The sequence below is a fragment of the Strongylocentrotus purpuratus genome, unplaced genomic scaffold, assembly GCF_000002235.5.
Source record: "Strongylocentrotus purpuratus isolate Spur 01 unplaced genomic scaffold, Spur_5.0 spur5_scaffold_19, whole genome shotgun sequence".
NCBI classification, from domain to species: domain Eukaryota; kingdom Metazoa; phylum Echinodermata; class Echinoidea; order Camarodonta; family Strongylocentrotidae; genus Strongylocentrotus; species Strongylocentrotus purpuratus.
The window spans coordinates 18727949-18741293 of record NW_022145604.1 but is presented as its reverse complement, the minus strand read 5'-3'; the positions used below and the strand labels follow the sequence as shown (position 1 = coordinate 18741293).

General features: G+C 46.6%; 1 protein-coding gene across 1 annotated transcript in view; it reads left to right on the top strand.

Annotated features, from left to right (window-relative positions):
• Window positions 1-13345, top strand: part of LOC593812 (WD repeat-containing protein 75) — a 51126-nt gene that overhangs the window by 2782 nt on the left and 34999 nt on the right. The window contains exons 3-4 of the mRNA XM_030990509.1: window positions 1984-2049; window positions 2952-3039. Of these exons, the coding sequence (XP_030846369.1) occupies window positions 1984-2049; window positions 2952-3039 (154 nt within the window). The remainder of the gene's footprint in view (window positions 1-1983; window positions 2050-2951; window positions 3040-13345) is intronic.

Genomic DNA, 13345 nt, shown 5'->3' with positions numbered 1-13345 from the left:
CCCCCCCATACTTTAAAAATTGATTTAATGCAAGAACTGTATCATACTAAAAGTATTATCATGTTTTTAAACGACCATGACCATGATTTTCTTGTGAAAAATGATTATCAAAATTCAGTATACAACTATACATGGCCAGAATAATCACAATCCAAGCCCAGGTTTCATACATCTATTCACGAAACTATATTGAAATCGGGGCAATAATAGCAATTTCAAAGTGTTGTTTAGACTCTCCTCACACCCACGGACAGACCTGGCTACTCCGGTCACCGCTACTCCATGCTCACACACTCAGCTCCGACAGCACCGCCGACAGCGGCGCTCAGCTGCAGTGGCAATACACTGTGGACTCAAGGCAGTTTGCAACTGAACTGTCACGTGAAGGCGTACTATCACAGATCTATTTGCGCTATTCTTGTTGTGATTTCGATGTAGTTTTCATGAAAAGACCAATAAAACAGAAGCTTGGACTATGATTATGTTGGCATAGATCACAGAATTTGTATAATTATTTTCAGAGTAAAGATTTTACGTGAAAATAGGTACATGGTTTGCGCCAGTTGTCGCAATCGCCTCGACTCGAATCGACTGTGGTGTGTGCATGTGTGTGACCTGAGAGCGTGTAATACACGTACACTGTGGGCGCCTGGCCTACAAAGCATATCCTATAGAAAGACCCATAACACGGGTACGCTCAACCCGTTGAGCGTACATATTGGCTACATCCCATCACCCGGGTGAGTCGTCTGTTAATGTGTATTTCTCTTACATGCTACAAAGCGAATCCTATAGCAAGAGGCCTTACTCGGGATATGCCGCAGCCTTTACAATGAGACTTGCTACACCCGTTGACGCGAGTGGATTCTCGTCTATCGTGTGTCTCTTCGTCTCTCTTTGATAATTAGACAGAGGGCGGGTGCACGCCTTGTCAACTCGCTCTCGCGGGTTCGTCGCCTCCTCGCAATCCACGACGCCCGCCTTGCTCTCGTCCGCCCGTCCTCCCCGGCACCCCGAAACCGCGTTTAACGGCATGGACGTCGATCGCGGGGTCGACGTGGCACGCGGGTTACGGGAGACAGGCCTCGTGGAATTGTACCGCCCTCCCCGCGCCACGGCGGAGGCGGGCGGGGTCGGGGAAAGACGTTTTTGAGGAACCGTTTTGGCCCGTGTTGGACCCCCCGCGGCGATTTTGCGTATTAGTAATATAGATGAATATTTAGGGACTCTAATTCTGTAGGCCTATTCTTAAACTATCATTGCATTGCTTTAATATACAAGAAATGTTTTCATCAAAAGTTTTAATTACACAAAAATTACTCGAGTCTTGTCGGTACGGAGCCACCGATCTCTACACAGAGTACGTAAATTCAAGAGAATTGCATGCGTCTCGTCTGTTTCATGGTAGCTATGACCGCCCATTTTCGAAATATTTTCACCCTGACGAGGATTTCATTAGTTTTTCGAGTTCATATTTGCCCAGTCATATTATTTACATCAGCAAATGTGATTAGCTTTGGGAAATATTAGAATGGATTACATAATTTCTTCGTACGACGGAGACGGAGAATGTGCTGTTTCACTCTCGTTGCACGGTGAGTTTATACACGTGTACGAACGGAGAGTTGGCGGTCTCGTTCACGCACATTTCTCTTAAATAACTTGTCAATTAAACTTATGTTTTATACGAACGACAAGGATTCAGTCGCAGGGATAAGCTGATTTGGGATTTGTGTATTTTTATCTTTTTATTAACATTATCTAAATCTTGTACCGGAATCTATGCAACGAACTGGAAGGAAAAGCCCGCTCGGCCCACGGTCTATACCCATTCTTGTTTTTGCTTATGTACTAATGCCACCGTACATCGTTGTATGAATATGATTGACTTGATAATCCACCCTTCCTTGTTATGGATGTGAACAAGAGAAATAAAGATCTGTATCTCACATGTGCTGCTATTCATTACTTTTCATTGCACAGGTTTTAACATCATCAGAAGACGGCACAGTCTTCCTGTGGGATTATATGGACAATGTCATTCTCAAGGTGAGTTGCAGTGAGATCAAAAGTGTTATGAAACAAGGTCTGCTTTCCCTTATACTGACATACTTTCTTTTCTCACAGCAGGAAAAGTTGGTAGAACTTGTTTTGCATTTTGAATCTTTGTCATTATGATCTCATTGCTTTAATTATTACATGTTATTGCCTATTTTGTTTCCTGTAATTTTTATGTTTGCTTTTTCTATTGTACAAAACCTGTAATTCGGCTTTCGAGCCGCTATTGATTTTTATTTCAATAAACCATTACTACAGGGATTGTGGAGTTTGAATCCCGCCCAGGCAGACGACTGTAGCCATTGTTGTATGTTAACACCCCAGCTACATAGATAGAGGCTAGGTTACAGTGAAAAACACCCTGTCCCTCAGAAAGGATGTTAAATGGAGGCTTTATGTGTAGAAGTGTCACCACCTGTGCATGTTTAGAACCCACTGCAGTAGTGGTATATTTGCACATCCTTGTCTGTTTTTAATCCAGAAGGAATAACCAAAGGTTACAAAGATCAATTTTTGCTTTTCCCCTTCAATGCACATTTGATAACAAACAAGTAATAATGAGAGTAACTGGATTTTATAAGGCCCCTATTCTAATAAATTCAAACCCAATGCTCGGTTTGTGCTTGTACCCAAAATCAGGTTCAACTAAGGAAGGTAGTCTGAGGACTAAGTTTTGTGTGTGTGTGTGTGTGTGTGTGTGTGATCTTAGATCCGGGGTCAGTTTTAACTGACTTATTAGAAAACGGATGGTAGAGTTTGTTTCCATAAGATACATGGACTATAGTTTCCCCTGATATCTCTATTTCTGAGTTTTGACCTGTGTAGAATTTTTATCTCTTCAGTTTGATTTGTCTTCTAATATGACTTTTTCTATTTATTCATTTTTTTTTCAGACCATCAAGTTTGACAGACCGCTCTATGGCTTGTTCCTTCATGAGGCACACAAGAACGTTCTCTTTGTACTCTGCAAGAAAATGGATGGTAGGAATCGTGGTAGTTTTTATATACCTCAAAATACTTGATTGCTTATTCAATCTGCTTAATAAACAAATTACAACAGTTCTCATACATGTATTGTATCCCTTTCCCTGTGCATTTTCCTTTATTGTATCCCCCGGCAGTATGCCGGTGGGGTACTTTGGATTCAGCAGCGTAACGCCGCTGCGTCATATTCTTGTGTGCGCTGTAACTGCCACATTCCTTAACAGATTTCTTTCAAATTTTTGTATGGAGGTGTATCTTAGTATAATCTACACACCTATAACTTTTGGTGATGCTGCCCCCAGTGTTCCATCTTCTATAGGGTAAAAAGGCCATATTTTTGTGGATGGTTGAGTTGTGTGCGCTCTATAGGCCACATTTTTCAAGGGATTTTGTTCAAATATTAAAAAAAGGTGTATCTCAGTATAATCTACAAGATACCAGTTTTGGTGATGCTGCCTCCAGTGTTCTGTCTTTATAGGGTCAAAGGTTATATTTTTATAGATGTCTTGTGTGCACTGTAGTGTGCGGTCTAACTGCATCATTCCAGAGGGATTTGTTTCAAATTTTGTATGGAGGTGTATCTTGGTATAATCTACCCACCTATAACTTTTGGTGATGCTGCCCCCAAAACTATGTGATGCGAGTACAGGTACACTCTGATATATGATTACATCTGTGAAGGGGGGAGGGGGATTGTCATATTTGAGAAGAATGCAGAGAGCTGTGTGACGTGGGTTCACAACACCCTTTTACAACCAGCTGATATATAATTACACCTGTGTGTAGGGGGGGGGGGGTCGTCATGTTTGAGAAGAGTGCAGAGAGCTGTGTGATATGGGTTCACAACACCCTTTTACCACCAGCTGATATATGATTACACCTCTATGTAGAGGGGGGAGACAGGGGGAGGTTGTCATATTTGAGAAGAGTGGAGAGAGCTGTGTGATGTGGGTTCACAACACCCTTTTACCACCAGCTGATATAAGATAACACTTGTGTGTAGGGGGGGGGGGGTGGTCGTCATGGTTGAAAATAGTGGAGAGAGCTGTGTGATGTGGGTTCACAACACCCTTTTACCACCAGCTGATATATGATTACACCTCTGTGTAGGGAGGAGGGGAGGCAGGTGGAGGTTGTCATGCTTGAGAAGAGTGGAGAGAGCTGTGTGATGTGGGTTCACAACACCCTTTTACCACAAGCTGATATATAATTACACCTCGGTGTAGGGGGGAGGCAGGGGGAGGTTGTCATGTTTGAGAAGAGTGCTGGGAGCTGTGTGATGTGGGTTTACAACAACCTTTTACCACCAGCCGATATATGATTACACCTGTGTGTAGGGGGGAGGTTCATCATGTTTGATAAGAGAGCTGTGTGATGTGGGTGCACGTACACCCTTTTACCACCAGCTGATATATGATTACACCTCTGTGTAGGGGGGAGGGGGAGGCAGGTGGAGGTTGTCATGCTTGAGAAGAGTGCAGAGAGCTGTGTGATGTGGGTGCACGTACACCCTTTTATCACCTGCTGATATATAATTACACCTCTGTGTAGGGGGGAGGGGGATGCAGGGGGAGGTTGTCATATTTGAGAAGAGTGGAGAGAGCTGTGTGATGTGGGTGCACAACACCCTTTTAACACCAGCTGATATATAATTACACCTCTGTGTAGAGGGGGGAGACAGGGGGAGGTTGTCATGTTTGAGAAAAGTGCAGAAAGCTGTGTGATGTGGCTTCAAAACACCCTTTTACCACCAGCTTATATATGATTACACCTCTGTGTAGGGGGAGGGGGAGTCAAGGGAAGGTTGTCATGTTTGAAAAGAGTTCTAGGAGCTGTGTGATGTGGGTTTACAACAACCTTTTACCACCAGCCGATATATGATTACACCTGTGTGTAGGGGGGAGGTTCATCATGTTTGATAAGAGAGCTGTGTGATGTGGGTGCACGTACACCCTTTTACCACCAGCTGATATATGATTACACCTCTGTGTAGGGGGGAGGGGGAGGCAGGTGGAGGTTGTCATGCTTGAGAAGAGTGCAGAGAGCTGTGTGATGTGGGTGCACGTACACCCTTTTATCACCTGCTGATATATAATTACACCTCTGTGTAGGGGGGAGGGGGATGCAGGGGGAGGTTGTCATATTTGAGAAGAGTGGAGAGAGCTGTGTGATGTGGGTTCACAACACCCTTTTACCACAAGCTGATATATAATTACACCTCGGTGTAGGGGGGAGGCAGGGGGAGGTTGTCATGTTTGAGAAGAGTGCTGGGAGCTGTGTGATGTGGGTTCACAACAACCTTTTACCACCAGCCGATATATGATTACACCTGTGTGTAGGGGGGAGGTTCATCATGTTTGAGAAGAGAGCTGTGTGATGTGGGTGCACGTACACCCTTTTATCACCAGCTGATATATGATTACACCTGTGTGTAGGGGGAGGGGAGATTGTCATGTTTGAGGAGAGTGCAGAGAGCTGTGTGATGTGGGTTCACAACACCCTCTTACCACCAGCATATAAATTATTACACCTCTGTGTAGGGGGGAGGGGGAGGCAGGTGGAGGTTATCATGTTTGAGAAGAGTGCAGAGAGCTGTGTGATGTGGGTGCACAACACCCTTTTAACACCAGCTGATATATAATTAGACCTCTGTGTAGAGGGGGGAGACAGGGGGAGGTTGTCATGTTTGAGAAAAGTGCAGAAAGCTGTGTGATGTGGCTTCAAAAACACCCTTTTACCACCAGCTTATATATGATTACACCTCTGTGTAGGGGGAGGGGGAGTCAAGGGAAGGTTGTCATGTTTGAAAAGAGTTCTAGGAGCTGTGTGATGTGGGTTCACAACAACCTTTTACCACCAGCCGATATATGATTACACCTGTGTGTAGGGGGGAGGTTCATCATGTTTGATAAGAGAGCTGTGTGATGTGGGTGCACGTACACCCTTTTACCACCAGCTGATATATGATTACACCTCTGTGTAGGGGGAGGGGGATTGTCATGTTTGAGAAGAATGCAGAGAGCTGCGTGATGTGGGTTCATAACACCCTTTTACCACCAGCTTATAAATGATTACACCTCTGTGTAGGGGGAGGGGGAGGCAGGTGGAGGTTATCATGTTTGAGAAGAGTGCAGAGAGCTGTGTGATGTGGGTTCACAACACCCTTTTACCACCAGCTGATATAAGATAACACTTGTGTGTAGGGGGGGGGGGGGGTGGTCGTCATGGTTGAAAATAGTGGAGAGAGCTGTGTGATGTGGGTTCACAACACCCTTTTACCACCAGCTGATAAATGATTACACCTCTGTTTAGGGAGGAGGGGGAGGCAGGTGGAGGTTGTCATGCTTGAGAAGAGTGCAGAGAGCTGTGTGATGTGGGTTCACAACACCCTTTTACCACCAGCTGATAAATGATTACACCTCTGTTTAGGGGGGAGGGGGAGGCAGGTGGAGGTTGTCATGTTTGAGGAGAGTGCAGAGAGCTGTGTGATGTGGGTGCACAACACCCTTTTAACACCAGCTGATATATAATTACACCTCGGTGTAGGGGGGAGGCAGGGGGAGGTTGTCATGTTTGAGAAGAGTGCTGGGAGCTGTGTGATGTGGGTTTACAACAACCTTTTACCACCAGCCGATATATGATTACACCTGTGTGTAGGGGGGAGGTTCATCATGTTTGATAAGAGAGCTGTGTGATGTGGGTGCACGTACACCCTTTTACCACCAGCTGATATATGATTACACCTCTGTGTAGGGGGGAGGGGGAGGCAGGTGGAGGTTGTCACGCTTGAGAAGAGTGCAGAGAGCTGTGTGATGTGGGTGCACGTACACCCTTTTATCACCTGCTGATATATAATTACACCTCTGTGTAGGGGGGAGGGGGATGCAGGGGGAGGTTGTCATATTTGAGAAGAGTGGAGAGAGCTGTGTGATGTGGGTGCACAACACCCTTTTAACACCAGCTGATATATAATTACACCTCTGTGTAGAGGGGGGAGACAGGGGGAGGTTGTCATGTTTGAGAAAAGTGCAGAAAGCTGTGTGATGTGGCTTCAAAACACCCTTTTACCACCAGCTTATATATGATTACACCTCTGTGTAGGGGGAGGGAGAGTCAAGGGAAGGTTGTCATGTTTGAAAAGAGTTCTAGGAGCTGTGTGATGTGGGTTTACAACAACCTTTTACCACCAGCCGATATATGATTACACCTGTGTGTAGGGGGGAGGTTCATCATGTTTGATAAGAGAGCTGTGTGATGTGGGTGCACGTACACCCTTTTACCACCAGCTGATATATGATTACACCTCTGTGTAGGGGGGAGGGGGAGGCAGGTGGAGGTTGTCATGCTTGAGAAGAGTGCAGAGAGCTGTGTGATGTGGGTGCACGTACACCCTTTTATCACCTGCTGATATATAATTACACCTCTGTGTAGGGGGGAGGGGGATGCAGGGGGAGGTTGTCATATTTGAGAAGAGTGGAGAGAGCTGTGTGATGTGGGTTCACAACACCCTTTTACCACAAGCTGATATATAATTACACCTCGGTGTAGGGGGGAGGCAGGGGGAGGTTGTCATGTTTGAGAAGAGTGCTGGGAGCTGTGTGATGTGGGTTCACAACAACCTTTTACCACCAGCCGTTATATGATTACACCTGTGTGTAGGGGGGAGGTTCATCATGTTTGAGAAGAGAGCTGTGTGATGTGGGTGCACGTACACCCTTTTATCACCAGCTGATATATGATTACACCTGTGTGTAGGGGGAGGGGAGATTGTCATGTTTGAGGAGAGTGCAGAGAGCTGTGTGATGTGGGTTCACAACACCCTCTTACCACCAGCATATAAATTATTACACCTCTGTGTAGGGGGGAGGGGGAGGCAGGTGGAGGTTATCATGTTTGAGAAGAGTGCAGAGAGCTGTGTGATGTGGGTGCACAACACCCTTTTAACACCAGCTGATATATAATTAGACCTCTGTGTAGAGGGGGGAGACAGGGGGAGGTTGTCATGTTTGAGAAAAGTGCAGAAAGCTGTGTGATGTGGCTTCAAAACACCCTTTTACCACCAGCTTATATATGATTACACCTCTGTGTAGGGGGAGGGGGAGTCAAAGGAAGGTTGTCATGTTTGAAAAGAGTTCTAGGAGCTGTGTGATGTGGGTTCACAACAACCTTTTACCACCAGCCGATATATGATTACACCTGTGTGTAGGGGGGAGGTTCATCATGTTTGATAAGAGAGCTGTGTGATGTGGGTGCACGTACACCCTTTTACCACCAGCTGATATATGATTACACCTCTGTGTAGGGGGAGGGGGATTGTCATGTTTGAGAAGAATGCAGAGAGCTGCGTGATGTGGGTTCATAACACCCTTTTACCACCAGCTTATAAATGATTACACCTCTGTGTAGGGGGAGGGGGAGGCAGGTGGAGGTTATCATGTTGAGAAGAGTGCAGAGAGCTGTGTGATGTGGGTTCACAACACCCTTTTACCACCAGCTGATATAAGATAACACTTGTGTGTAGGGGGGGGGGGTGGTCGTCATGGTTGAAAATAGTGGAGAGAGCTGTGTGATGTGGGTTCACAACACCCTTTTACCACCAGCTGATATATGATTACACCTCTGTTTAGGGAGGAGGGGGAGGCAGGTGGAGGTTGTCATGCTTGAGAAGAGTGCAGAGAGCTGTGTGATGTGGGTTCACAACACCCTTTTACCACCAGCTGATAAATGATTACACCTCTGTTTAGGGGGGAGGGGGAGGCAGGTGGAGGTTGTCATGTTTGAGGAGAGTGCAGAGAGCTGTGTGATGTGGGTGCACAACACCCTTTTAACACCAGCTGATATATAATTACACCTCTGTGTAGAGGGGGGAAACAGGGGGAGGTTGTCATGTTTGAGAAAAGTGCAGAAAGCTGTGTGATGTGGCTTCAAAACACCCTTTTACCACCAGCTTATATATGATTACACCTCTGTGTAGGGGGAGGGGGAGTCAAGGGAAGGTTGTCATGTTTGAAAAGAGTTCTAGGAGCTGTGTGATGTGGGTTTACAACAACCTTTTACCACCAGCCGATATATGATTACACCTTGAATCTTGAATTTGTTGCACCCAAAAAGCTACGTTGACAGCTGTCCAGGGTGTGTGTAGGGGGGAGGTTCATCATGTTTGATAAGAGAGCTGTGTGATGTGGGTGCACGTACACCCTTTTACCACCAGCTGATATATAATTACACCTCTGTGTAGAGGGGGGAGACAGGGGGAGGTTGTCATGTTTGAGAAAAGTGCTGGGAGCTGTGTGATGTGGGTTCACAACAACCTTTTACCACCAGCCGATATATGATTACACCTGTGTGAAGGGGGGAGGTTCATCATGTTTGATAAGAGAGCTGTGTGATGTGGGTGCACGTACACCCTTTTATCACCAGCTGATATATGATTACACCTGTGTGTAGGGGGAGGGAGATTGTCATGTTTGAGGAGAGTGCAGAGAGCTGTGTGATGTGGGTTCACAACACCCTCTTACCACCAGCATATAAATTATTACACCTCTGTGTAGGGGGGAGGGGGAGGCTGGTGGAGGTTATCATGTTTGAGAAGAGTGCAGAGAGCTGTGTGATGTGGGTGCACAACACCCTTTTAACACCAGCTGATATATAATAAGACCTCTGTGTAGAGGGGGGAGACAGGGGGAGGTTGTCATGTTTGAGAAAAGTGCAGGAAGCTGTGTGATGTGGCTTCAAAACACCCTTTTACCACCAGCTTATATATGATTTCACCTCTGTGTAGGGGGAGGGGGAGTCAAGGGAAGGTTGTCATGTTTGAAAAGAGTTCTAGGAGCTGTGTGATGTGGGTTCACAACAACCTTTTACCACCAACCGATATATGATTACACCTGTGTGTAGGGGGGAGGTTCATCATGTTTGATAAGAGAGCTGTGTGATGTGGGTGCACGTACACCCTTTTACCACCAGCTGATATATGATTACACCTCTGTGTAGGGGGAGGGGGATTGTCATGTTTGAGAAGAATGCAGAGAGCTGCGTGATGTGGGTTCATAACACCCTTTTACCACCAGCTGATATATGATTACACCTCTGTGTAGGGGGGAGGGGGAGGTTGTCATGTTTGAAAAGAGTGCTGGGAGCTGTGTGATGTGGGTTCACAATACCCTTTTACCACCAGCTGATATATAATTACACCTCTGTGTAGGGGGGAGGGTGATGCAGGGGGAGGTTGTCATATTTGAGAAGGGTGGAGAGAGCTGTGTGATGTAGGTTCACAACACCCTTTTACCACCAGCTGATATATAATTACACCTCGGTGTAGGGGGGAGGCAGGGGGAGGTTGTCATGTTTGAGAAGAGTGCTGGGAGCTGTGTGATGTTGGTTCACAACACCCTTTTACCACCAGCTGATATATGATTACACCTGTGTGTAGGGGGAGGGGGGATTGTCATGTTTGAGGAGAGTGCAGAGAGCTGTGTGATGTGGGTTCACAACACCCTCTTACCACCAGCTTATAAATGATTACACCTCTGTGTAGGGGGAGGGGGAGGCAGGTGGAGGTTATCATGTTTGAGAAGAGTGCAGAGAGCTGTGTGATGTGGGTTCACAACACCCTTTTACCACCAGCTGATATATGATTACACCTCTATGTAGAGGGGGGAGACAGGGGGAGGTTGTCATATTTGAGAAGAGTGGAGAGAGCTGTGTGATGTGGGTTCACAACACCCTTTTACCACCAGCTGATATAAGATAACACTTGTGTGTAGGGGGGGGGGGGGGGGGTGGTCGTCATGGTTGAAAATAGTGGAGAGAGCTGTGTGATGTGGGTTCACAACACCCTTTTACCACCAGCTGATATATGATTACACCTCTGTGTAGGGAGGAGGGGGAGGCAGGTGGAGGTTGTCATGCTTGAGAAGAGTGCAGAGAGCTGTGTGATGTGGGTTCACAACACCCTTTTACCACCAGCTGATAAATGATTACACCTCTGTTTAGGGGGGAGGGGGAGGCAGGTGGAGGTTGTCATGTTTGAGGAGAGTGCAGAGAGCTGTGTGATGTGGGTGCACAACACCCTTTTAACACCAGCTGATATATAATTACACCTCTGTGTAGAGGGGGTAGACAGGGGGAGGTTGTCATGTTTGAGAAAAGTGCAGAAAGCTGTGTGATGTGGCTTCAAAACACCCTTTTACCACCAGCTTATATATGATTACACCTCTGTGTAGGGGGAGGGGGAGTCAAGGGAAGGTTGTCATGTTTGAAAAGAGTTCTAGGAGCTGTGTGATGTGGGTTTACAACAACCTTTTACCACCAGCCGATATATGATTACACCTGTGTGTAGGGGGGAGGTTCATCATGTTTGATAAGAGAGCTGTGTGATGTGGGTGCACGTACACCCTTTTACCACCAGCTGATATATGATTACACCTCTGTGTAGGGGGGAGGGGGAGGCAGGTGGAGGTTGTCATGCTTGAGAAGAGTGCAGAGAGCTGTGTGATGTGGGTGCACGTACACCCTTTTATCACCTGCTGATATATAATTACACCTCTGTGTAGGGGGGAGGGGGATGCAGGGGGAGGTTGTCATATTTGAGAAGAGTGGAGAGAGCTGTGTGATGTGGGTTCACAACACCCTTTTACCACAAGCTGATATATAATTACACCTCGGTGTAGGGGGGAGGCAGGGGGAGGTTGTCATGTTTGAGAAGAGTGCTGGGAGCTGTGTGATGTGGGTTCACAACAACCTTTTACCACCAGCCGATATATGATTACACCTGTGTGTAGAGGGGAGGTTCATCATGTTTGAGAAGAGAGCTGTGTGATGTGGGTGCACGTACACCCTTTTATCTCCAGCTGATATATGATTACACCTGTATGTAGGGGGAGGGGAGATTGTCATGTTTGAGGAGAGTGCAGAGAGCTTTGTGATGTGGGTTCACAACACCCTCTTACCACCAGCATATAAATTATTACACCTCTGTGTAGGGGGGAGGGGGAGGCAGGTGGAGGTTATCATGTTTGAGAAGAGTGCAGAGAGCTGTGTGATGTGGGTGCACAACACCCTTTTAACACCAGCTGATATATAATTACACCTCTGTGTAGAGGGGGGAGACAGGGGGAGGTTGTCATGTTTGAGAAAAGTGCAGAAAGCTGTGTGATGTGGCTTCAAAACACCCTTTTACCACCAGCTTATATATGATTACACCTCTGTGTAGGGGGAGGGGGAGTCAAGGGAAGGTTGTCATGTTTGAAAAGAGTTCTAGGAGCTGTGTGATGTGGGTTCACAACAACCTTTTACCACCAGCCGATATATGATTACACCTGTGTGTAGGGGGGAGGTTCATCATGTTTGATAAGAGAGCTGTGTGATGTGGGTGCACGTACACCCTTTTACCACCAGCTGATATATGATTACACCTCTGTGTAGGGGGAGGGGGATTGTCATGTTTGAGGAGAGTGCAGAGAGCTGTGTAATGTGGGTTCACAACACCCTCTTACCACCAGCTTATAAATGATTACACCTCTGTGTAGGGGGAGGGAGAGGCAGGTGGAGGTTATCATGTTTGAGAAGAGTGCAGAGAGCTGTGTGATGTGGGTTCACAACACCCTTTTACCACCAGCTGATATATGATTACACCTCTATGTAGAGGGGGGAGACAGGGGGAGGTTGTCATATTTGAGAAGAGTGGAGAGAGCTGTGTGATGTGGGTTCACAACACCCTTTTACCACAAGCTAATATAAGATAACACCTGTGTATAGGGGGGGGGGGGTGTGGTCATCATGGTTGAGAAGAGTGGAGAGAGCTGTGTGATGTGGGTTCACAACACCCTTTTACCACCAGCTGATATAAGATAACACCTGTGTGTAGAGGGGGTGGTCGTCCTGGTTGAGAAGAGTGCTGGGAGCTGTGTGATGTGGGTTCACAACACCCTTTTACCACAAGCTAATATAAGATAACACCTGTGTGTAGGGGGGGGGGGGGTGGTCATCATGGTTGAGAAGAGTGGAGAGAGCTGTGTGATGTGGGTTCACAACACCCTTTTACCACCAGCTGATATAAGATAACACCTGTGTGTAGAGGGGGTGGTCGTCATGGTTGAGAAGAGTGGCAAGAGCTGTGTGATGTGGGTTCACAACACCCTTTTACCACCAGCTGATATATGATTACACCTCTGTGTAGGGGGGAGGGGGAGTTAGGTGAAGGTTGTCATGTTTGAGAAGAGTGCTTAGAGCTGTGTGATGTGGGTTCACAACACCCTTTTACCACAAGCTGATATAAGATAACACCTGTGTGTAGGGGGGA